Source organism: Nothoprocta perdicaria, unplaced genomic scaffold (genome assembly GCF_003342845.1).
Source record: "Nothoprocta perdicaria isolate Ctin4 unplaced genomic scaffold, notPer1 scaffold_41, whole genome shotgun sequence".
NCBI classification, from domain to species: domain Eukaryota; kingdom Metazoa; phylum Chordata; class Aves; order Tinamiformes; family Tinamidae; genus Nothoprocta; species Nothoprocta perdicaria.
Window position 1 is genome coordinate 4,207,884 of NW_020455655.1, and position 22,645 is coordinate 4,230,528.

Consider the following 22,645-nt stretch of genomic DNA (forward strand, 5'->3'; position numbering starts at 1 on the left):
AGGAGCAGAGCCGTGCAGGGCTGCAGCAGCAGGAGCGCTGGAGCAGGTAGGGAAGGCGTGCGGCCCGCTGCCCCCGCCTCCGTGCCTCTCCCTCACTCCAGCTGATGAGCCCAGGCCAGCACCAGTACCAGCTCAGCGCTGCGCACGGCCCGGTGCAGCCTCTCTTGCTCCTCCCGGCCGGTGTGTTCTCCCTCCTTCCCTGTACCGGGTTTGCGTGCTGTGAGGGCAGTGAATTCCCTTCGCTCCGTGGCCCAGGGCTGCCTCGGAGCAGCTGGGCTCAGGTGTTAGCTCGGCAGCGACAGCAGGATCCCCGCTGAGGGTGCAGTGTCCTTGTCCATCTTGCAGGAGCTCCACGGGTTTTACAAATGGGATGGATATATCCCCAGGCCAGAATAAAGAACCAAGTATCCCCTTTTCCAAGGAGGGAAGGATGCAAGGAGAGGGAGAGAAGGCGGCCAGATGCTTTGCTTTCCTGGCAGTAACACACTGTGTTTCCATATATATACGTGCGTCTATTGTGCTCTGCTGTAATTTACCACCTGGTCTTAATCTCTTCCATTGCATGCAGGCTCCTGTGCTTTATTCAGGGAAAAGCTCCTCTGGTTCCATGAGGGAAAGCTACATTCCACCATTCCTGCTCTACTGTCTGTACTTGTCTGTTGCGAGGAGGAGAGGAGGGGAAAAGTAACAGCMTGTGGGTCCAGAGAGTGTCTGCAGGAAGGGAGTAGAAGTATTTATTCCGGAGTGTAGTTAATGCGCTCGGTTGTAGTAACAAATAGTTAAAGCAGTTCATTTAATCTGCTATAAAAAGGAAGCAGTGCATCATCATTGAAAAGAGCTAATCAATGTGATTAATTCCCTGAGGATCATACACCATCTTTAATGCCATTACTTGGAGCATAGTGCGATACTAATCAGCCTACTGTATCAGCCAGACCTATGTTGTACCATAACTTAACATAAACACTAGTTTGCAGCCACTGAATGCAGCCCTGCCTGTTCTGTTGTCCCTCTGAGTTTTGTTGTTGCCAGGGTCAGAGTATGATTAAAGGAAACCCGGAACTGCCCTGTCTGACCCTCACCCAAGACATTTTCCAGACGGATTCTCTATGAATCCTGATTCTCTTGCTTCTCAGCCTGACAGCTCTGAACCGTGCAGGGCCTCGCTCCTTCCTCCTACCTACGAACTGCCTCTCTCTGGTCTCACAGCCACCTCTCGCATATTGTACATTTCCTACAGCCCTTCCCATTTTGCTCATGGGACATAGGGAAAATCCCAGAATTAGACTGCATGTGTTTGGGGGCCTTTTAATGGCTTTTAATGTGTTCAGTAAATTTTAATGGGCCTATGATCCCTTGGAAGGGTAGAAAACTTGATGCCTAAGCTATACGTTGGGGTGTGTGCTAAAGAGCGCAGAGTTGAGCTATACAGCTCTGCAGGGCTATTTCCAATCCCATCTCAACCACCTCCCACCTTTCCTGTCCGGTTTCCTCTCCCTGCCTGTAGCCACACGGGCAGCCAGGCCCAGCGCTGCACAAAAGGGCATCGAAAAGGGTGGATTCGCTCCAATTGTTTTTGCTTCTGACAACAGGTTTGTAAAAATAAGGCTAAAAATACCATTGAGCGAGCTGTGAATTGGCAGAGGACATCAGCATTTTTTGTCAAGATCAGGAGGTCAAAATGGGTTAAAGGGTCACAGGAAGTAGCTCCTTTTTAAATTTTTAAAATATATGAGGTAATTTTATCATCTTTTTAGTCCCAGTATCTATCTCTGGTTTCCTTGTGTGGGATTTCACTTTCCTGTATCTGCAGTTTAACCTCTCRTAACACTTGAAACTTTTTTTAAAGATTAAAAAAAAAAAAAGAAATTTAGATATTTGTCTCATTTCATTCCACTCTACTGTAACCTGGTCTTAGGAACAACCAGTTACCACCCCTATCTGATAGCCTGTTGCATTACCTAGAGATAAACTCTCATCATAGTGCTTAAAACAAAATGAGCCACTTGGGAGTTGCACTTTGTGTGTGTGGTGATGGAGTCACTGAATGACTCCAGAAGGTGTGTGGAAAATCTGTGCGGATGAAGACTTCTGTAGGGAGCAAACACAGCCAAAGGCTCCTGCACTGTGGAAAGGTGCACGAGCTTCATGGAGGGGACGGTCCGGGCTCCTGGCCAAGCACTGGAAGGTCTTTTTGTTATAAAACAGTAAATGCTCTGATGTGACGTTCCTCACTCCAGCATTGAGGGGTCCCTGGATCCCACTGGAAATTTTTTGGTCATTTCAGCTTCTCTTTCTTTCTTCCCCAGAACTGTACAGCAGATGCTCTGTGCTGTGAACATGGGTCTAGTTTAGCGGAGGTGAGTCTCTCTGCTCTTGTTTTGTGAGCAGTCTGCGGGGGCAGACACGGGGCTGTGCTCAAACAGGGAAGAGCCTTCACTGCGTGCGCCTGAAACACCCCCAGCTTCCGACAGGCCGGCACCATTACGTAGAGCCCACCTTTCCCACTCTCTGTACAGCCCACCCTTCCCACTCTCGTTTGAACACTAATCTGAGTGCTAATTCCTGTGCAACCAGCATGCTGGAGAGATCTTTTTGCCTTTGGGGGTTTAATCTTAAAGCTTTGTATTTTTAAATTGAATAAGGCTCAACCTCCAGTATTAAATGACCCATWTAGAATTATTAACTCTATTTTCCTGGCTCTATTTTCAATCTGGCAGTATTGCTGCTAAACCTGGCTAGCATTTTAGTTGCTTGTAGATAAGTCTGGTACTGTAATGATCTGGCAGAGAAATGTTGGCTCCTCGGTGAGGTGTCCTAGGGGAATATCCCAGAGCCTTCAAGAGACAGATACAAAATGCTGCAGAGCATGAGATTGTTCTTAAATCAGAGGAACTGGAGATGCTGTCCAGAGCTGGCTTGTCACACGTCTGAAGTAAGTTGGCTTTCATGCTACAGTTTTTCCAGTGGCTGAATGTGGATTAAAAATCACCTGAAACTGACTGGACACCTAGTTTTTGCTCCACTGCTTTCTTCTATAACYACCTTTACTTGTCTCAATAGAGACTTCCCTGATAGGACACTAAGAAAACGTGTCACAAACATGAAGGAATTCAAGCAGTAACAAAGCTGTTCTTTCATAAAAGAGAATAAAAGTTAATAAAATTAAATATCTACTAATCCCTCACATGGTGCCCGGAAACTGCATGGGGAAACTGCAGTCAGTTGTGCCCTCCTGCAAGAGCAGCAGGGCTAGAGTTGCAGCTCTGCCTGCAGCGCTGGAAACGAAGTCTCAGGGCTATTCTGGAGCTTCAAAACACAGGGTCTCCCCGCCAGGGCTGACACGGTGCCTCCTCCACGGCGCAGCCGTCCCRGGGGGCTTGTTAGGGACGAGTGGCCTGCATGGCAGTTCAGCCCGACGTGGTGTTTGGATGCAGAAAACGAGCTCTCGAATCACCACCGCAGCACTGCCCCTGCTGCGGTGCGGACAGAAGGGAACGTCACGGAGCTTCAGGTGGGCTTTGTTTTGTTGAAGCCGTGGCTCTGCGGGCAAAGGCTCGTGTGCCGAAGTCCACTGAAGGCTCTCTCCACCTGACTGCTCTGGGTGTTGTTAGGGCAAAGTGTCTCTCGTGCTTTCATTTTGTTTTGTTTGTTTTCTTGCCTTCCATTTCTGTCTCCTCTTTTTCTTCTGATCCAGTTTGCCAACAGGTCTTCCCTTAACATCCACCAGCCTTAAGTCTCCCTCAGGCACAGCCTAGCAGCACCTCGCAGTCCTGTCGCTCATGGAGGCTCTGCAGCTCACAGATCAGCACAGCACCGCTTGCTTTTTCTGGTTTCAGTTAAAGTAAGCCTGGAAAAACACCACATCACAGCGGAAAGCCTTCCAGTGGTTTCCACGGACAGAAGGAGCGTATAAAGATAGCACCTAAAACGGCGTGTGCGCAGCCTTCAGGGCTGCAGGAGCAGATGGCGCAGCCGGGCGCTTGCTGGAGCGGGAATCACTCTTTCCTTGGCTTGCTGCTCCCCCCGTCGAGTGGCGAGAGTCACTGCTAGCGCCGGRAGCCCCTCGCGGGCCAGGGGCTCGGGATGAGCAGGGGCTGCCTGGCCCTGTGTGGCTCGTGTCCCTCCCGAGCGACACGCGGCCGCCTGCAGGGATTCAGCCGGGGAAATTACTCAAGGGAAAAGTTGCTCCTGTTGGGCTTTAATGTTCCAAAGGGGTGTCTGATGTGGATCCCTCCTCAGTTCATGGCATCAGCTCCGAGCTGGAGCTGGGCAGCCTGAGCACCAAGTTTGTTTACAAGCGAGAGGTCAGRCTGCAGCTCTCGGCCAGGCTGCAGCTCTCCGCTCCGGGCAGGGGGGAGGTTCATCCTCAGCCACAAGAATGAGCTGGAGCAGCTTTGACTGGAGTTCCTTGGAATTCAGACCTTGGGATGTGTTAGGAACATTGCTTTGCACCTTCAGTGAGAACAGGGCTTTTTTTGGCTAAAATAAAAACGTTACTTTGCTGCTAATAGTTTTCTTTACAGTGAATTTTTTTCTTGATGGACCCTAAGTGCTTTACAAGAAGACCCCGCTGTAGCCCTTTTGCAAGCAGGTATAAAAGGTTGCCAAGTGGCCCAAGGGCTTGTGTGAGGCTGTCCAGCAGAAACCTTGGCCTAGACTTGGGGCTCTCAGATCACTCTTGAGAGCTTGGGTTTGAGCCATGCTGACTGATCAAGAAAGGGGAAAGAGAAACCCTAGAAAGCAGCTGCTTTCCTAACACGAGCCCTGCCAGTATACAGCAATTCGGGCAGAGCTACCTGACACTTACAAAGCTGAAGTAAATATTAGTGACTTATATAACTCTGCCTCAGTATTTATTAGGAAAGTGTCRTTTGTGTTGCCTTCATTGCAAGAAGAGTCAACAGAGTTTCCAGCAGATGATGATGCTCATTGCCTCCCTTGTCTTCCTCAGAGCCCCTAGCAAGGCCTCTGCGTTACTATCTCTAGCCATCACAAGGCTATTTAGAGATGCAGCCCAGGGACCATCTCAGGCCTGGAATCATGACGAGGCCCTGGGGAAACTGGAATTGCAGCTGAACCAACCAGGGGCAGACAAGATACACTAGCTTTACACAGAAAGCCACTGAGGCATCGAAAGGACACAGCACAGCAAGCTGATAGTTGCTTTTCCAGGCGAAACAAAGAAAAAAAGTAGTATTAGACTTAAACAGATGTTCGTATATGTTTTTGCATCAGTTCAGCCTTTGACTTTTCTGGCTTGCTTATCTCTCTTAGGAGCAATATATTAACTACAGAGTTAATATATAGGGAGAGGACTGCAAAGCAAGGGAGAAGGTTGTAACCAGGGGGATGTTGAATTTGAAATGGCTGTTGTGAAGTCTGCACCAGGAATGTAGGCTCTTAAATCTTTTAAGTCTGATGGGCAGTGAAGAAGTCAGATTATTCTGTAATTATCTCCATAAGGTGTCCTTTCCTATGTGCCASTACCAGTGACCTCCTTGGGCATTCTCACAAGTTTGGAGCTTAACACAACTGGAAATCAAATCATGGCTTTAGACCTTGTGCTTCCATGTGTGGGGATGGGAGCGAYGTGACCTTCTCTGTGCTGGCAGAGGGGCTGAGGCAGAAGAAAGGTCAGGCTCTGTGGGACCAGAGGGGAAAAGCTGCAGCTCATAAATCAGGCTTGAACCACCCCAAAGTCAAGTCACTGAAGTCACAGCGAGGCTCTGCAGGCAAAATGACAGCTAGGCTTTTATGTACGCGCAGTGGCATCACAGGTCGATACTGTGACTTCTTTCTCTTCTTTAAAGCTTTCATGTCAGAGGAATCAAAGTCCTCTACCTCCTCTTCCCAAATTGCCTCGAGTTAATAATAGCACAAATGGTAGTTAGCCCAGGCTTGAAAGCAGCTTTGATTAGGTATTGCTCTTTGATAAGCCATTTCAAGGGCAGGAGGCAAAGTGTTTATCTTGCTTGGAAGAGAAGCCTGATGAGCAACCGCTTTTCCTTTGCTAGGATAGGGCAGAGCTTTGTTATCACCGGAATATGGAGGCTGGGGAGGTGCATTATGGCTGCTGCTCTTACCCTGGGCTGGTTCTTTACTTTGTGCAGGAATAAAAATTCCTGGATCCAGCAGCCCATTTTCATGCACAGCAGCAGCTCTGGATGGACCCCTGGGGCCATCCACTCCAGACTGTTCTCCAATGTCTGTTTTTCCTGCCTTTGGCAGTCCTTGGGAGGCCCAGCGGGATTACAAGCRCAGTGAAACACAGGAGCGCAGCTGGATCTGAAGAGGACAAGAGAGCTGAACTTTCATGAGCATCAGGGCCCTTCTAATGACTTGCTGCTGTCCACAGAGGGGAACACAGAGTTGGTTTTGTGTTTGACTGACCCATTTAACTCTCGATGCAATAACCTTTAAGAAATGAAATGATTTCACGTACCAACAAGATACCCAAACCCTCCCCACGTGCCTGTGCGGAGATCTGGTATGTGAGCACCAGGCCCTCCTTGAGGCCTTTCCTCACCAGGTCATCCTTTATATTCTGTCCCAACCCCCTGCTGCCTAGGGGCGCTTTGCGCCTGCGGGCCGCTGACTAAACCTTCCCTAGGCCTCCAGCAGCGCCTAGGCACTCCCTGGTGCAATGGGTGGCGCAACTAGAACCGGTAAGAGCGGAGCCGAGCCGCCCCTGTATCTCCGTACAAGAASCTTTACAAACACTGCCTATAAATGGCCAGGCCATTCAGTGGTCACTTCAGCAAGAGTTTTGCAGACTATGAACTATTATGAGTCGCAYGGTTTGGACGCATTTACACATTCACTCCCGCAACCCGCCTGCGGCTTTCGGCGCATGGGASAGGGACGCGGAGCTGCCTGGAGCACCCGGCGCCATTTTGTGACCACGCGGTTTCAAGGACCGCTGCAGGGGCTATGGCGGAGGGGGAAGGCGGGCCTGGGCGCGGCGCCACGGACCGGCCGGGAGCCGCCACAGCTTTAAAGGAAGGAGGAGGAGAAAGAAAAAAAGGAGGCGGGAAAGGGCGAGGCCGGTGCAGTGCCCGCCCGGCAGCAGTCACTGCCCGCCCTCCGCGCCCGGGCGGGCAGTGTCGGCGGGGCCGGGCTCSAAAGGGGGCCGTCCTGCAGGAAATGGCGGCGGCGGGAGCACGTGGCGGCGCGGGGCCTCCCCTCCGCGGCGCGGGGCCCTGCGGGCCGAGGTGAGGGCTCTGCTCGCTGCCCCAGCGCGGCCGCATGGCGCCCGCGGGGCGGCGGAAGATGGCGGGTCTGCGGCGCGCGCGTCGTGGCCGGGGTCGGGGCGGCGATGGCGGCGGTCGGCGCGGTTACCTGCCGTTAGCGGCGATTCTCCTCCCGGCGCGGGGGTCTCTGCGAGGCGGCGGCGCGCGGTGTCCGCCGCGGGCAGCGCCGTGCGGATGGGGCGCACGTTGGGTTCAGGTGCTGGGCCGGGGGGCGGGGAGCAGCCGCGCGCGGGGTCCGAGCTTGGCTGCGCATCGCTAATAAGCGTTWCAGTTACCGCTGCCAACAGCAGAAATCGGCACCTACAAAACACAGCCGGGTAGCAGCAAGGGTGTTGCCCTCCAAGGAAGGAGGGCAAGCTACGGGGCCAGCCTGGGAAACCTCCTGCAGGAGAGCACGGCTGTTCCCSGGACCTCCAGGAGTTTCTTGGGGAGAAAGAGGCCTCCGGAGGACTAAGAAAGTGGAGCCAGTGAAAGCATATTGCCTCCGCTGATACTCTCCTCCTACATTAAACGGTGGAAGAACAAGGCCTGTCTGAAAGATGGAGTCAGGACCTACTTCCTCTACCTACAAAGTTCTTCTGGCAATAAGAGGGAACAAGTTAAGGATGTTTCTAAAGCATTGAGCGGCTGTATTTGACCAGAACATTCGAAAGTATTTTTTTAGGGCTGTCACGTTGCCTGTTGTTGCATTTGTGCTTTTGTAGTGGTCTCACCTGTGTGCTTTTTTTTTCCCCTTAGCATCGTGGGTTCCTTTGCTCCCAGCTGCAGGACTGGATGACRAGGGACGCTGGGCATGGTGCCGATCATGGTAACCACTTTGGAAACTGTAGCTCTTTGCTCACTGGTGTCTCTTTAGCCAYAGAGAGCTCCTGTGCAGGAGACGGTCTTGTTCCCTTGTTAACCACTGCAGCCCCGTGAAAGGGCTTCATGGGATGCCCTCCAGTGGTGACAGTGCAAACTGGTATTTTAAACCTAGGAGCAGAAGGGAATTGGGAAAAAAAAATGGTCCAAAGTATTTGATGCCCCTAGACAAGGGTACCTTGGGCCTTAGAACATGCGGTTCTTCATGGAGGAGGGAGATGCTGCTGATTGTAGCTGTGGCTGTGACCCCTGATATCTAAGAGAGGCCTGGGTTATGCTGGACAAGTGAAGTTTTTATTAAATAAAAGCATGGCAAATTCTCTTTACATGTTGATTCTGATTTGCTACAAATTGTCGCTTACTTGTTCTTCTTACAGGCCACRTTCTGTTCAGCAGGCTGCTGCTTTTTGAGTTATCAGGCTTGTGTTGTCCAGCAGATGGATCCAGCTTGCAGTGCAGTGACTGAGCTTGTCCCATTCCCATGGTGCCAGGGCACTTCATGGCTGGCTTGGTGAAGCCGTCTTTGCAGAGCTCCTAARGGATGGTTGTGAATTCCTGGGGACCTCAGGAGAGTCCACCAGCTGGGAAATCTTTTGGACTGAGCTCCTGTAGCATCTAAGGCAAACAGCTAATCCAGAATACAGGTATGGATTAAACACTGTGTTTGGAAGCTCTTGGTGGGGAGTGGGGTCACATGTTGCTGTGCATAAAAGAATATATGGCTACACCAGAATCATTCAGTTTATCCAGCAGTCATTCAGACTTAAGGACTTGGGGGACTTAGTTTTCCTAATGCTTMTACTGATATGTGTATGTCATCTTTCAGATGCTTTTCTCTAGCTTTGAAGAGGAGTATGGCTCTTGATGTGCCAGATAAAGGTAAAAGACATTTCAATGGGTAGCAGCTGGGCCTTGGATCAAGACATATATTTTTTTAGCAAATCAGTTTTATTTTAGCAAATAAAACAGTTTGGGGTGTGGTGCTGCGGTCTGGTGCAGAGGATCAAGATCTCTCAGCCGTGTTCACTGGCAGGGCTTGTTAGTGGTAGCCAGGCTCTGTCTCCTCACGCGCTCTGCGTTTTCCATGATTTCCAGCCAAGATACCTTTGGCTGGTAGGCACTGGCTGTTGTGCTCACTGCAAGGTGCAGCAGCTGAAATTCTGGCCTACGTCATGGAAGGTCTGACCAGAGGATGGTCAGCCCTTCTGCTGTGGAAATCTATCGATTTCTGGTAAACTAAGATATGCTGTGTTTATATAGCTCAACATTGCTAAACCCTTCTTTTTTGAGCCTTATAAAATAAATCAATGTACAAGAGAATAGGGGAGCAGTCACTGCCATAATGACAAAATCAGTTCCTGTTTGCATAGTTTTCTTAAAGCCCAAGGAGATATTCAGGGAGATATATTTTTTTTCTTTCAAGGGCATTTGGAGAAGAACAGACAAGCTTTTGGCACACAGTTCTGCATCAGGCTTTGTTTATTCATAGGGACCCTATATATTGTAGTGTTGCTGTTCTGACTGTTCCTTAGAATGGAAACTGGAACCAATGGTTTTGTAATGAATGAGAAATAAATCTKTGGAAAAGCCTCTCTGTAAATGACTCTTCATTGAATTCATGGAGTTTTAACAAATGAGGGTGTTTAAAGCTAGACAAGAGTGCTTGACAGGCAGTGCTTTTGCATTTGTCTGATATCCAGAAACTAGATCTGAACAAGGACACTTCAGAAGAGTGTTTGGCCAGAATATTTGCAGCGCATATTGAAGACCCTCAGCTTAAGGACAACGTGAGAGGTGAGGATTCTCCAGTGCTGGGGAGAAGAACAGGTTTGTAAACTGTGTGTGCATTGTGGGTRCTGAGGATATACCCAGGTAGCCTAAGTGGCGGGTGAGAACAAGCTAAACGTGAAGCTGGAGTTTTGTGTATGTGGGCAGTCAAAGCACCGCAAAAGGCCTTGGTCCACTGGGTTTTGCTCCTTTTTCCCCTTTCTTCAATGGATGAATGACTGAAAAGCATGGGCATTTTGTAAAAATGTCTTTTAATGTTTAAGAATGTAGTGGATGTTTATTTCAAAAAGCCACACTGCGTGGTGCAAGCTAACATGGGGAGGCCCGTTTGATTATCTTGTGTCACAGACTTCATGTAGCAACAAGAATACTTGATTGTGAGTTCAGCTTCATGGTTGGAGTGTTTTCAGTTCTGTCTAACAGCTGTACAGTGATTAGCCTTTTGCTATTTTGGTTTTTCTTTGACTTTTTAACTTCATCAGACACAAGAGTGGAGTTAATGCTTGCTTAGGAGCAGGGGATTTCCATAGGCATCAAATGGGTACTGAGGGAGGCAGTGATCCAGCTGCCACTGTTGCTTGGAGGCAGTATCACCTCTGAGAGGGATGGTATCCATTCCTAACTGGAGAATGCTGAATTGAGGCCCAGGATGCTGGTGGGTCTTGTGACTAATGGTTTTCTGCTAYGGTCGTGCTTAAGAGGAGATAAACCAAGGTATGCTTAGCAGCTTTTTTTGAGCACTACCTTCCACGGAAAAAAAAGCATGACAGAGCAGTTAATGATGAGAGATGACTTTTCTCAAAGTACAGAGATGTGGCAATTRCAGAACACAAGGTTATGGGAAAGCAATGCCCAGAGGCACAGCAATGCGATTATGAATCCGTAAGATACCAGGCGTTTCCAAAGCAAAGCAGGGGTGGACAAAATGCTGGAAGTGGGAATTGAATGTGTAAAGGTGCTGGGCAATATCCGCATTGAAAAAGGACAGTTTGCAGTTCTCATAGTCTAGCAGGATGCCAATCCGTCTGGGGGGAATAGTAATTCTGATGTCTGGTGTCATCCCGCTGTGCAGGAACTCGTATTTGTGCCTGCAGGCGAGAAACAGATGCATCTGACCAAGGGCACTGACTGCCCTCAAAGGAAGCATTTTGTGGATGCAGCTGCGTTCTAGGGTACATTTCATGCTTCACACATGCAGGGTGAAAAACACAACCCCTTCTCTCCTTTGTGAATGATGTGCACAGCCTGAGTCCCAGCTGCTCTGTCGAGTGGCGGCTGTGCTTGCCCAGCAGTGGTGTGTTCTCCTGTGCCACACAGTCTTACCCTGCAATGTACAGTTGCCTGTCTAACCCATGTAACAGGCATTTTATTTCACAGACTGGGATAAGATTAGAGGAAGACATTGGACTCTCCAGCTTTTCCCTCTTAGCGAAATGGACAATGTGATGGGTGCCTGATTGTCCCTTCYATGGAGAGATGCACTCTGCATTAGGCCAGTTAAACTTGCTGCAGAGCAACACAGTCATTCAGCCCTGCAGCTAGGTAGCTATGGGCACTGGCAAGGAGAGAGGTGGAGAGGTGACTCATCCTGTCTTTCTAGGCCTACTTACTCCCCCAGGGTCAGTGGTACTGAGCCCACTTCCATGCCAAAGGCATGGGAACAACTGCTCCCACCTACTGTGAGGGAGCGTAATCCCCTGGGTACAGGCTGCCTGACTCAGTCAGGCATCATCTAGACTATCTGGCTTCCTTTTCTAAATTCTATTCCTAAATAGCAATTCTAGATGCTTTTTCTACAAAGCCTCCCCACTCAGGCTAGTGTTGGTTAGGAGAGTCCAGTCTGCTCCAGCTGTGCATATTCATCTACTAGAGGGTGGCCTCTCTTTTGTGGCTCTTGGGTGGTAGATCTCAGTGGTGGGCAGGAAGGTGTCCTGTATGCAGCCCTGGTGAAACAACAACTTCCTCATGAGAATAGACCTGCCTCGGGTAGTCTCTGTTCAAGTATTGTTGGGTTCTTTACCAGTTACTTAAAACAACTCTCCTTATTGTGACACACACACACACACACACACACATGAGAGTCTAAAATGCCTTTTTGAGCAGAAATGAGAAATTTTTACTTAGCTGCAGTGAGTTACCTGGCATTTCATGAGGGCCAGCTCCTTCCCTAAACACTTCCTCCTCCCACACCACTCAAATCTGAGAAAATTTCCCAGTAGAAATGGGTATGGCAGTGACTGAAACAAGCAATAGCCCAGCTCTGTTTTCTGTCCCCTGCTGTCCATGCTCATTGCTCCAGAAGAATGAGAACAAACCTCAATGCACCTCTTAGCTCAATGTAGCAAGAAATCAAATTAGCCTTCCTGCAGTGTAAGGAAGAGTCATTAACTTTAGTGGGTTTAGTCTCCCTCATTAAGCAGCATTTCTTGTCGTGTGGGAGGCGAGCGGCRGCTCTGACTCTGGGTGTGCAGCAGGGCAAGTGCTGCAGTTAAAACCTCTCCCTGAGCGCCAGCAGGCAGAGGATGGACATCTCTGGCACTGTGCTGTGCCGCTCTTACCATGTGCTGAGTGTGTGCCCTCTGTCCATGTTCCAGGTGATATCTGGGCTCCTCGCTCAAGGGAACCCAGAGGTACATGGGCAACTCTTGCAGGATGAGTGGGGAACTGTTCACAGAAGCAGTAGGAGACAGCTAGGGATGCCATCACCTGGCCCTTTGACCAAGCACCTTCTGGGATCCAGAGTGCTGGGCTGGGTTCTGAGTGGAGCCATCAGACTCTTGCACAGGACTAGTGAGCAGAGCACTTCTCAGCAGTGGGGAGGGAGGTCTCACTAATGTGCCAGCGAGTCAGAATCTCTGGTCTGATAATGAATTCCACATATGTTTGGATGTAATTGGACTCTTAATTAAGTTGACCACTAAGTCACCATTTCTAGTTTTTGGTAGAGCTTGATTAATCATCCTAAAGGAGGTGGCAAAAGAAAGGACATCTGAATCCCACTCCAGGTATGTGACTGGCTTTGTTTCCTTGGTGCTTACAAAATGTCAAAGGAGATAAAACTAACACAGAGAGAACCAGTCCCAGAAAACTGTCCCAGAGAGAACCAGTAGATTCAGCTGAGGCCTCTGACACTTCTGCATGTGAGTATGGCTGATGGTACCTCCTCAGAGAGGAGAGAGATCAAAAGCAGTTGATTACAACCAAGTTTAACCATACACTGATATGGTTTCTAGGCTATATGGATCTATAACTGGCTGGCTTCCCACTGGTRTTTCAGTGACCTAGAACAAGGTCTTTATGGATAGTTTTGTAATGCAGATTTTGCTCTTGGGATCGTCTCTTTCATTGTAAGGATATCATTTAATTTTAAAATTTACTTAAAGATTCTAATATCCTTGCAAAAATACAGTTAAAAGTGCCAAAGACTAAATGTCAGAGGCCTCTGGTTAAGCACTTTGTTTGAGTGTTGATAAAAAAATCTATGGCCCTGTACAACTAGGAGCTCTCTGCTGCTYTGCTTGCAACTGTACCTGTAGGATGTGTCTGTAGGGGACATGTAGCCTCCACGGCCCTTACCTTGACGGGGTGATGATATGTCTCATGCACCAGGATGAGTTGTTTGCTCCCAGGTAACCATGTCTTGGAGTGTTTTCAAAAGCCACGCCAACTCTGTATTCTATATCTTCCTCAACTTCTACCTCCCAGTAATGCTTTCCTGGAAATGGGATCAGACTGCCCAGGATCCCAATACATCTGTGGGAGACAGACAGGACTATGTGCTTTGGCAGGGATCTTTGGCATTGCTATTTAAAATGCTTAGGTATATATCTGAACATTAAATATCAATAATTGAGTCACTTTAGTTGTTTTCATAGCAGCACAGGGCAGATATTTGACCACAGTGAAGTCCATGTGCTGAGGGCCTGACCTGCAGGTTTCTTTGTGATACCTACCCTGTTTTTATTTTTGTGTAGCTTTGAGTAGAGAGCTCCCTGAACACTTTCAGGAAGAGGAGGAATAGCAGGCTTCACTCTCTGAGTTTTCTGGATAAATTATTACTTGTTAGAAAAGAGAGTGCTGTAGTGAGCCCCAGTACCTACAGGTTTTGCATTTTCTTCCCAAGTAACCCAGGGCTTTGCCTGTCACTCACCAGCAGGAATGCAGCATTGGAATGACATGAAACTCCTGGGGCAGTTGGAGAGGAAGATCTGTCTATGCAGTATTTAGGTGGAGTAGCAAGAATTGAACACTGTAGCAGGTTCTCAGGCTGTAAATACACCTAGGTACTCAGGCTGTGAAAAGTTTAACAAAAACCTCGTTGAAATGAGGCTCAGAGGAGCCACATATATGATTCGTGAAAAGGGGTAAAGGAAAGACAGGCAAAGATAACATCCCAAAGAGAGAACCTTCAGCTTGATTTACAGGCACTGTCTTGGAGCCAAAGGAGTGTGGGACTTTGAAGATGCAAGTTTGAAAGCTGGGCAAAATAATCTATGCCAAGTGCTTCCAAAACAACTTAATAAGGAATCATAAACCCTGAAAGACTCCAGGTTTTGCATCAAGAAAAGAACACTGTGTACCAAATGCTGCATCACAAGGTAGGTTTCAAAACAAGCTGTTTTTTTAAAAAAGGAGTCAGAGTCTGTATTTCTGTGGTAAGTGTCTAAGGATGTAAGTTACAAAGGCAAATAGCATTTCTGGCTGTCACGCTGAGCCCCTCTACCTGCGCTCCAGCAAGCTGTGAGCCTCATGTGTAAGATGGGCATGCACAGCAGGACAGGGCCAAGCGTTGTGCCCTGTCACAGTCACAGTCACAGCAGCAGTCACTTAAAGCAAGCATAGAGTTCATTAGCAAGGCATGCAGATGCCTTGGGAAGAGGATAAAAGCTGCTGAAATCGGGACTCAGAAGCTGTGTTGGTGAAGTTTGAAAAAGAACAGTGCCAAACTGGATGGGGAGACTTATGTGAACAAAGCAATGAGAGCTGTAAAGGCACCAAGGCAAATCTGAGTCAGACTGTAAGGGCTGCTGTGGTTAGGAAACACATCAGCCTTTTGGAGATCACAGCTTCAGAAAGAAGAGTTTACAATGTAATTTCCTAATCGTGTGAGTATTAGTCATTTGGGCTGGGAACGTAAATTTTTTTACAGTGTTCTGGCATGAAAGAAGCTTCTGAGAGTTCACAGTGGCATCAAAAACAGCCTCAGAGTTCAGAATGAGTGCCAACTCTGGCTGTTTTTGTGAAAAATAAAAGCACCCTGTGGAAGGTGGATGAAATCCCATTTAGGGTCATCTTGAGGACTTTAATGAAGACAATCTTCTATACCCTGGTTCTTTTCCACCAGCTCTTCCTAGTAACATTGCATGGCGAAAGTAGACTTACAGTTTCATGCAGGAGCTAAATTGTGGGTTTGTGTTTATCTGTGTCTGCAAATACCTGTCCTTGTATGCTATTTCCTTGCTGTTGACTAGCAACCGATGTATTGCAGCAAGCTCAGGTGGTCATTTCAGTGGCAAAGGGCCTAATTTTGTTTTGAAAGCAAAATCTATAGGCCCAAATGGTATGAGCTGACCAACTCAGCTAGGCTCATACCACTCTCCTTCCCTTAGCATTTACTTTGGTACTTAAATACCTGTTTAGATTTAGTCCAAGGTGCTTAACATGTGTGAGTAGGTTTGCGTGTAATTGTGGCTGGCTGGCTGCATCTGAAATCCCTTTTGCTAACTTGCATTAACTTCTAAGTGAAGCTTAAATTCCAAAGTAGCAGTCAGAGAGAGGATTCAGCTTGCAAAATCAATGAAAACTGATATAAAGCTCCACTGGGCACTTCTGGTTATCTATTAAAAATAAATAAATAAATAAATCTGTGCTCAAAAGTACAAAAGTCCCTTTCATAAGTGAGGCTCAGATGCACCAACAGATTTTTTTTTTTTGCCCCTTCCCCCTGTAGTTTTAGCTGTACTGAACAGGATTTTACATAAGATGAATGGTGGGTGGTTCCCACTAGATAGAGCTGTCTAAAAACAACCCTTAGGTTGCTATACAGATAGTGAGATCTGGGAAGAACAGGCAAAGTCTTGGGAACATTACTTGGGAGGCTGCATTGCTTTGGCAATTGTAGAGGATATGGCAGGAGAGAGGGAGCATCAGCCTGCAGGGAGAAAGAGCTTTTTAAGCCTGAGAAGTGTGCAAGCGCTGTATCACTGTAATTAAAAGAAAACCTAATAGCTATACCATTAAAAAAAAAACATTACTGCTGTACTAAGAGCTTATGGGTTTTGATCTTTTTCTTTCTTCTTTTTTTTTTCCCCCTTCAAGATTAGGTTCTTTGGGTACTGTAAAGAATTAAATGAGAAGAGTTTCATAAATGGCAGAAGTTGGTACAAAAGTCTCATGCAAAGACAAGTGATGTTGATTATAGGAATTTGCCACCTTTGAAATATTCGGAGGTGCAGCAAGGTGCAGCAAGGTGCAGCAAGGTGCAGCAAGCCACAGAGAGCACAGTATCAGGACTGGGAATCAGTAAAAGAAGGGGTGGGGGGCAGAGAAAAAATAAGGAGAAAAAAAGGACGTTAGTGTTAATTAGTACCCAGAATGAATCTGGGAAAAGCTGCCATACAGCTGCCATACCAGTAAATCTGCCATACCAGTGGGATTTAAATTCAAGGTGTGTGGTGAGAGAAGCAGCCATGAATCACATGCATTAGTTGCAGCCAAAATTCTTATGCTTACCTTGTAAAGCTGTTATCGTAGATGGGCAAATCACAGTCTGGGTTTTCCAGTTCATCGCATGCAATTGTAAATCCATCATCTAGAATTGCCAGTAACGGATGAGCTGTGTCCTCATTAAGACAGAAGTAGGTACCTGCAAGAGAGGGGAATGCTGGAGGTAGTAGTGCCAGCAGCTCCATTTGGCAAGAAGGTTTTCAGCACAGGTGTGGGGAAATGCTCTTTGGATGCATAAAATGTTTAACCAACATTATGGAAGGAATCTGGCTGACTGAATGGCCAAGACTGTCCATTTTGGGGCTTAAAATAACAAGTTTTTTAGAGAATTTTCAGCTTAATAATGTTTAGATACAGCCTTGGGAAAAGCAAAAAAAAACCCCACAGTTCTATTTTTGAACCCAACCAGGGATTAAAGTTGCAGGCATTGCCCAGGAAGAAGCTGTTCAAAGCCCTCTTTCCCCTGCCAATGCAGAGGCCAATTCCAGGTCATCTTTCTCAGAGGTGAAGTATATTTTTAAATACTGAAAAGAGAAACAGGGTTTTAAAGCCTCTCTGTGGCCCCACTCTTTCCTATAAATGCTGAGCACTATTTGAAGAGATGGGATCACTGCAGAGGTGCCCCACTTGGTACCCCACTGTAGGGGCTCATTCAGTTTGGTCTGCCCTACCTGTTATCTCCAGTTGGCCCAGCCTGTTCCTGACTGGGCTTCACCAAGAGCGGTGCTGGGGACCCTCTGGGAATTGCCTCATCCTGAGGGTGACTCCAGCAGAGAGCCCTCAGGGAGCCCAGTCTGCGAGTGAGGGCAGCCCGAGATGAAAGTATTTCTGCTTTCCTCCCTCGGGAGGCATCGCAAGGCAGGTCAGACTACGCTGCGCTCGGCTGAGCGGCAGCGCACGTCACCGCTGCTGTTTGTAGTTCATGTTTGTGTGTCAGCTCCACTAAGTAAGAACCAAAGGTTATTCCTAGCGTTGCAGGTGAGCGCTTGCAGTTGACAGAACGATTTGCATCAGCTGTTTGCATAATGTAGGCTCTGGGAAGATAAATATCTCCATGCTAATCCCCAAAGAAATCATTATAATCAAAATGCGAGTTACTTCAGTGGAAATACAATACAAACAATGACAGCAATTATAAGCATGTGCTGCTGAAAACAAATACATGCTGTGCAAGCAGAAATGGTAATTTCAAATACTGAGTTTGACTGAAGTAGGTGAAATACAGACAAATAATGGTATCACACCGACAGCCTTCAGGGATTTGAGAATGGTCTTTTTTTTTCCTCAGGTATTCCTGGTGTGTAGCAGACAGAGGCTTCTTACTGAAATACAGCCAATGCCCTGCTAAAGCCCTTTCCTAGATTAATGTCTGACACGGATATGTGATCAGTTTGATGATTAAGCTCAGTTTGAAATCTCTCACAGAAAGCGGGTGCAGAAGACGCACAAGGATGGTGCAAGTGCATGTTAGGCATGTGGGAGGTCCAAGACAACCCTGTGAAGTGCTACACTCATTCCAGCAATGGTGCAAATGAAAACAGGTGTTGATCTATGAGGCATTAAAATGAGCTCTGATTAGAAGCTGGAAGCAGAAAGGGTTTCTGCTTTGGTTTTGGGGAAAACATTAACACTTGCCTGTTGTGACAGTGTCTGCAAAACCTCCAGCTCAAAGCAGAATTGTTTTTCTCCTTAGCTAGCCCAGACTGTGGAAATCAAACTGCAGAATTTTCCTCGGCCAAGCTGGAGATATTTTAACATGTGCACAGGAAGGTTTTTCATATCTGAAGGACTGTGGGAAGTGCCAACTGACTGGCTCTGCCATGCTTGCTGGTAGGAGCAGCATTACAAGGTAATCTCTGGAGTTAAATAAAACTACACTTGAACTTTCTTCACTGATGTGTCAATATTTGGTTAGCTGGCAATGGCAGGGGGCACTTTGCTAGTCTTTTGGCACTGTTTAGAGGTGTAACTTCAAGTATCTAACTCAACAAAAATAATTTTGAATTACAAAGCTAAAGCTTGTTACAAAAAGTGTTTTTCCTCTCTAAAAGGTTACCAAGTGTGTAATTATCAACAAGAGGTTATGACCTAATCCAAAGACCACTGAAATAAGCAGGAATTTTTCTGTAGAGCTACTAGATGCCATGTTAGGCAGTTGATCAGAGGTGCACAGTACCTGTGGTGTGTATCAGCACAGGTTCACTTCTTTCACTGGAACCACCCAGGTTTAGAGCTCTAACAGAGATGCGATAGCCTTGTGTTGGCTGGAGGTGAATTAGAGCTTCACAGTTAGGGATCCCAGTAATAGATCTGCAGAAAATAAATACATGGAAAATGCTAAGGTAGAGAATAAAGGTAAGGCTTTAAGATTGTTTTTCTCAACAAAAAAGAGGAAATTATATGATCAGCTTCTATTTAACCCTTCAATAATGCTGTGCCATTTCCAGTTGCCAAAAGCAGGGATGAGAGACAGTCTGTGATGATCTTTTTTTCATATTTGCCTTTCCCCCAGTGTCCTGTATACTCATTTTCTATTAAAGGTGAATTCCTTTCAAATGTAAAACATCTGCCTTCCTGTAAGTGGTCATCTCAAATTCCTAACAGGAGTTACTCTCTACAGGGGGAAAAAAAGATCTATTATCTCATCTGACCACTCACAAGTAGGCAACACAGCTCAAATGTTTAGATTTCAAGCTTCATGTAGAAGGATATTTCTATAGCTGTAAAATGCAGAAGAAATGTCCTCAGAACATTTCCATCAAAGAGTAAAAGTGGAAAAAAAATCACAGGCGTTTCACATATAGCCTTCAAACACAGAGATCTAATTCTTTTAAATAATTTGTTATGAAATATTTTCACAATCATCACTTACAATTGCATCAGATGATTTCAAAGTGAATTTAAACTTCCTGTCTCCTCAAAATGTAATGAACGAACTTGCATATCCAGGTGGCTATTCAGGGAGGGAGAGGTTATGTGAATGTCACTGTAATAGAACTAGACTTCTGTGATTAGATTTCACRTACTTCATTTTGGCTGAGTTAAGTCATAGTGGAAAAAAAGGAAGAGCAGATTCACAAGCATATTCCTCATCATTCCTTGGGACACTGAAATACAGTATTAAATTTAGCTTCTTCCTCCTTGTGGCAACACTCTGAACACTCTGGGACCTCTACAGCCAAGTAGTTTTTTCTTCACTTTAGCTCAATGAATTTTATGCATCAAAAACTCAAATACCTATATGCCTGATTCTGCTGTGGTTCATGTCCACCATGGATTTTAATGACAGCTGAGAATTTCTACTTCCTCACTCAAGCAAATCACATCACAGGCTACTAAAATATTCTGTTACACAATGGTTTTTTTTTTTTTTTTTCAGACACCCAATATGGTCCTCAGGGATTATTTTGYATATCGTTAGACTTGTACTTTTCTGAATACATTATCTTGAATTTTTGATCAGAATCATGGATCCTTTCTTAGTGCTATCTGGTGCCACATGACCTGAAATACTTTCATCTCTACGAAACAGGAACTTGGTGGGATGGTGACTCACTCAGTGATAATATCTCCATTTTCTTCATCTGTCAGCTTGGACAATTCAACCGTGTAGGAATCAACAGGATTAATGTCTCTAGATTCCCAACACACAAGTGCTGCATTTTCACAGCTTCGTATCTTTTTAGTTTTAATGGTAGGTGGTGAAGGAGCTAAAAAAAAATAGGAAAAAGAGCAGTTTTAAGTAGTTACTTGGCAGTGTTTGCAACAAATATGCTCTGAGAGTTTTTTTTTTTTAAAAAAAAAAAGGAACAAAGTTGTTTGTTTAATACTATATGGTTAAAGAACTCTGCTTTCCTCAGTGGACAATAAAGAGTAAGTACGCTGATAAAAGTTTAAATCATTCAAAAAAAAAATCCAAGATTTCACTTGGACTTGGACTATTCCAATGTAATTACAGCGAACACGGACAAAGACAATTTCCCAACCACTTTTCTTGCTGTCATTGTTTTTATGTATGCTACTGTGAGGTGCATCCCTCCTCTGCTCCAAGATGTCAAAGATCTCTGKAATGAGTGTTTGAAGGGCTTGCTCTGATTGCTTACTTTGATATCAGGATCTTACAAAAGAGAACCAGGGTCTGTGTTCAATCTTGTTGCAGTTCAGTCATCAGCAATAATTCCCTAAATCAAGCCCCACTAATCAAAACGTGCTTCACTGAACTGCAGTACCAAAGGGCAGCACAGGAGGTGAATCCACAAAATGCCCACAGGCCAATAAAGGGAGGGCAGCATGGGCTGCCATCAGAACTCGGCCCCGCTCCCAGCTCTCCTGTATGCTTGTCCTTAAACAAGTTATTTTGTCTCTGTGCTTCTGTTTTCTCAACTCTAAAACAGGGATGATGAGAAACTCCCCTGCAGTCAGTAGAAAAGGAGAAAGCACCCAGAAAGTAGTGGCATAAACTCCAGACAGTGAAATGAATTTTCCTACGAAGGTTGCATACTTATATTAACAAAATATGTTTACCTGTTACATAAACGGCTCTTTCACTTGGTGGACTGATGCCAGAAGCATTTAAGGCACTGACCCAAAACTCATATTGTGTATTCGGCAACAGATTAGTAATGGTGCAGTACGTTTCTTTGACTTTCAGCATGTGCTCTGAAATGAAGACAACAAAGCACTTAGAACGGAWTCATACAGTTACCAACCTAAGGCCCCCTCAGATAATGGGACTGAGGCTCATTGCTTTTCTGTGAGCTGAGTTCAAGCGAGCTCCTTGTTGTCCCTGCCCTTCGATTAGCTGTCAGGCTGCTCCACTATGCCCTCCTCTAAGGAGGCATAAATCAAAGAAGGCATCAGTTTCTGTAGGAGCAACATCACGCCAAAAAAAAAAAAAAAAAAAAAAAATCACCCACTTGACATTGTTTTTTTTTTTCCTCTTCTCTGAACAGACCTTCCATGTTCATTTCTCATTCTTTGTTTTATAAAGTTTGGAGAGGTTCTGCTTTTCCTTGCCATTCAATTCCTTACAGGCTTCCCCGTCTGCTAGAAAAGTGGCTGTGTGCTTTCAATGAAGGAGTTTGCACCAGTGTTATTAGCATGTGCACTTCTATTACCAGGCTCGGACATTTTGAGATGACTGTGCAATTCTTTTTCTTTTGTGTGTGTGGTGGGAAGTTGTAGCCTATTATTAGCACTGAGATAARCTGTAAAATGACTGTGTGTGGGGATTAAGTGGGCATGCCTGCAATATGGTGATTTGCTCTCCAAAAATACTGTGTCTTGAAGCAGATGCAGCACATCTGTGTCTGACATAGTATTCATGACCCAGAAAAGCAAAAGCTGTTGTTGAGAACTGTCTCTATCCATTCCTCCTTCCAACTCCTCCTGTCTCAGCTGCTTCCTTGTCCTGTCTCTGCCACAGTTGTGGGTCGCCACAGCAAACCTAGCAGGGGAACCAGCAATAAAGACAGGAGCTATTGTGGCAGATGTGATAGTTCTGGTGGCGGGGAGGGTAGTTACAGAAGGTGCACTGGCTGCCACAGCAAAGGCCAGAGTAACTTCCAAGAGTTTGATTTCACTTGACTTCTGGTTTACCACCCATTTGGGCAAGGAGGGAAAACTTTGTTCCTTTTGTGCCAGACTGTATCCTGCCTTAGCTACTATGTTAACCAAGACCAGTGTGAGAGCCTAAGGGGAGAACAGCATTGGGAACCAGCTGTCTTTGTCACTGGGAGTCAAGCTGTCTCCTTGGGGTTAGGCCTCCTTACCTGTTTGCTCCTCACCGCACCTCTCATTGCTCACTGGTTTATAGCACAGCTGGTAGCACTCAACAGTGTCGTCGGAGAAGAGGCTCCAGCAAACTCTCAGCGAGGTGCCGGTCGCTGCATTGGGAGCTTGGGGGTTGATCACGGGGGCACCAGGAGCTGCAGATGGAAAACAGGTCAGTTCAGGGTGAATCTTTGTGAATCCTCTAAGAAATCATCCATTAAAAAAAAAAAAAAAAAAAAAGTAAA

The 22,645-nt window shown here is 46.4% G+C and overlaps 1 protein-coding gene, 1 long non-coding RNA gene and 1 other non-coding gene across 4 annotated transcripts in view; 2 read left to right on the forward strand and 1 right to left on the reverse strand.

Annotated features, from left to right (window-relative positions):
• The first annotated feature begins 7,600 nt into the window (after positions 1–7,600).
• On the forward strand, positions 7,601–9,714 carry LOC112952814. Of its 2 annotated transcripts, XR_003250469.1 has the most exons (4): positions 7,601–8,061; positions 8,492–8,758; positions 8,941–8,993; positions 9,538–9,714. It is a non-coding gene; the product is annotated as an uncharacterized LOC112952814 (long non-coding RNA). The 2 variants fall into 2 exon arrangements; XR_003250468.1 differs by having other exon boundaries at positions 8,941–9,678.
• Positions 7,696–7,826, forward strand: LOC112952890. The gene has a single exon (XR_003250485.1).
• Positions 9,715–10,200: 486 nt separating the features above from the next.
• Positions 10,201–22,645, reverse strand: part of FSD2 (fibronectin type III and SPRY domain containing 2) — a 17,123-nt gene continuing 4,678 nt past the window's right edge. The window contains exons 6-12 of the mRNA XM_026045750.1: positions 22,400–22,555; positions 21,153–21,287; positions 20,185–20,338; positions 18,805–18,938; positions 16,635–16,767; positions 13,479–13,655; positions 10,201–10,990 (exon numbers count right to left, since the gene is read on the reverse strand). Coding sequence (XP_025901535.1) covers positions 10,738–10,990; positions 13,479–13,655; positions 16,635–16,767; positions 18,805–18,938; positions 20,185–20,338; positions 21,153–21,287; positions 22,400–22,555 — 1,142 coding nt within the window. The 3' untranslated portion in view covers positions 10,201–10,737. The remainder of the gene's footprint in view (positions 10,991–13,478; positions 13,656–16,634; positions 16,768–18,804; positions 18,939–20,184; positions 20,339–21,152; positions 21,288–22,399; positions 22,556–22,645) is intronic.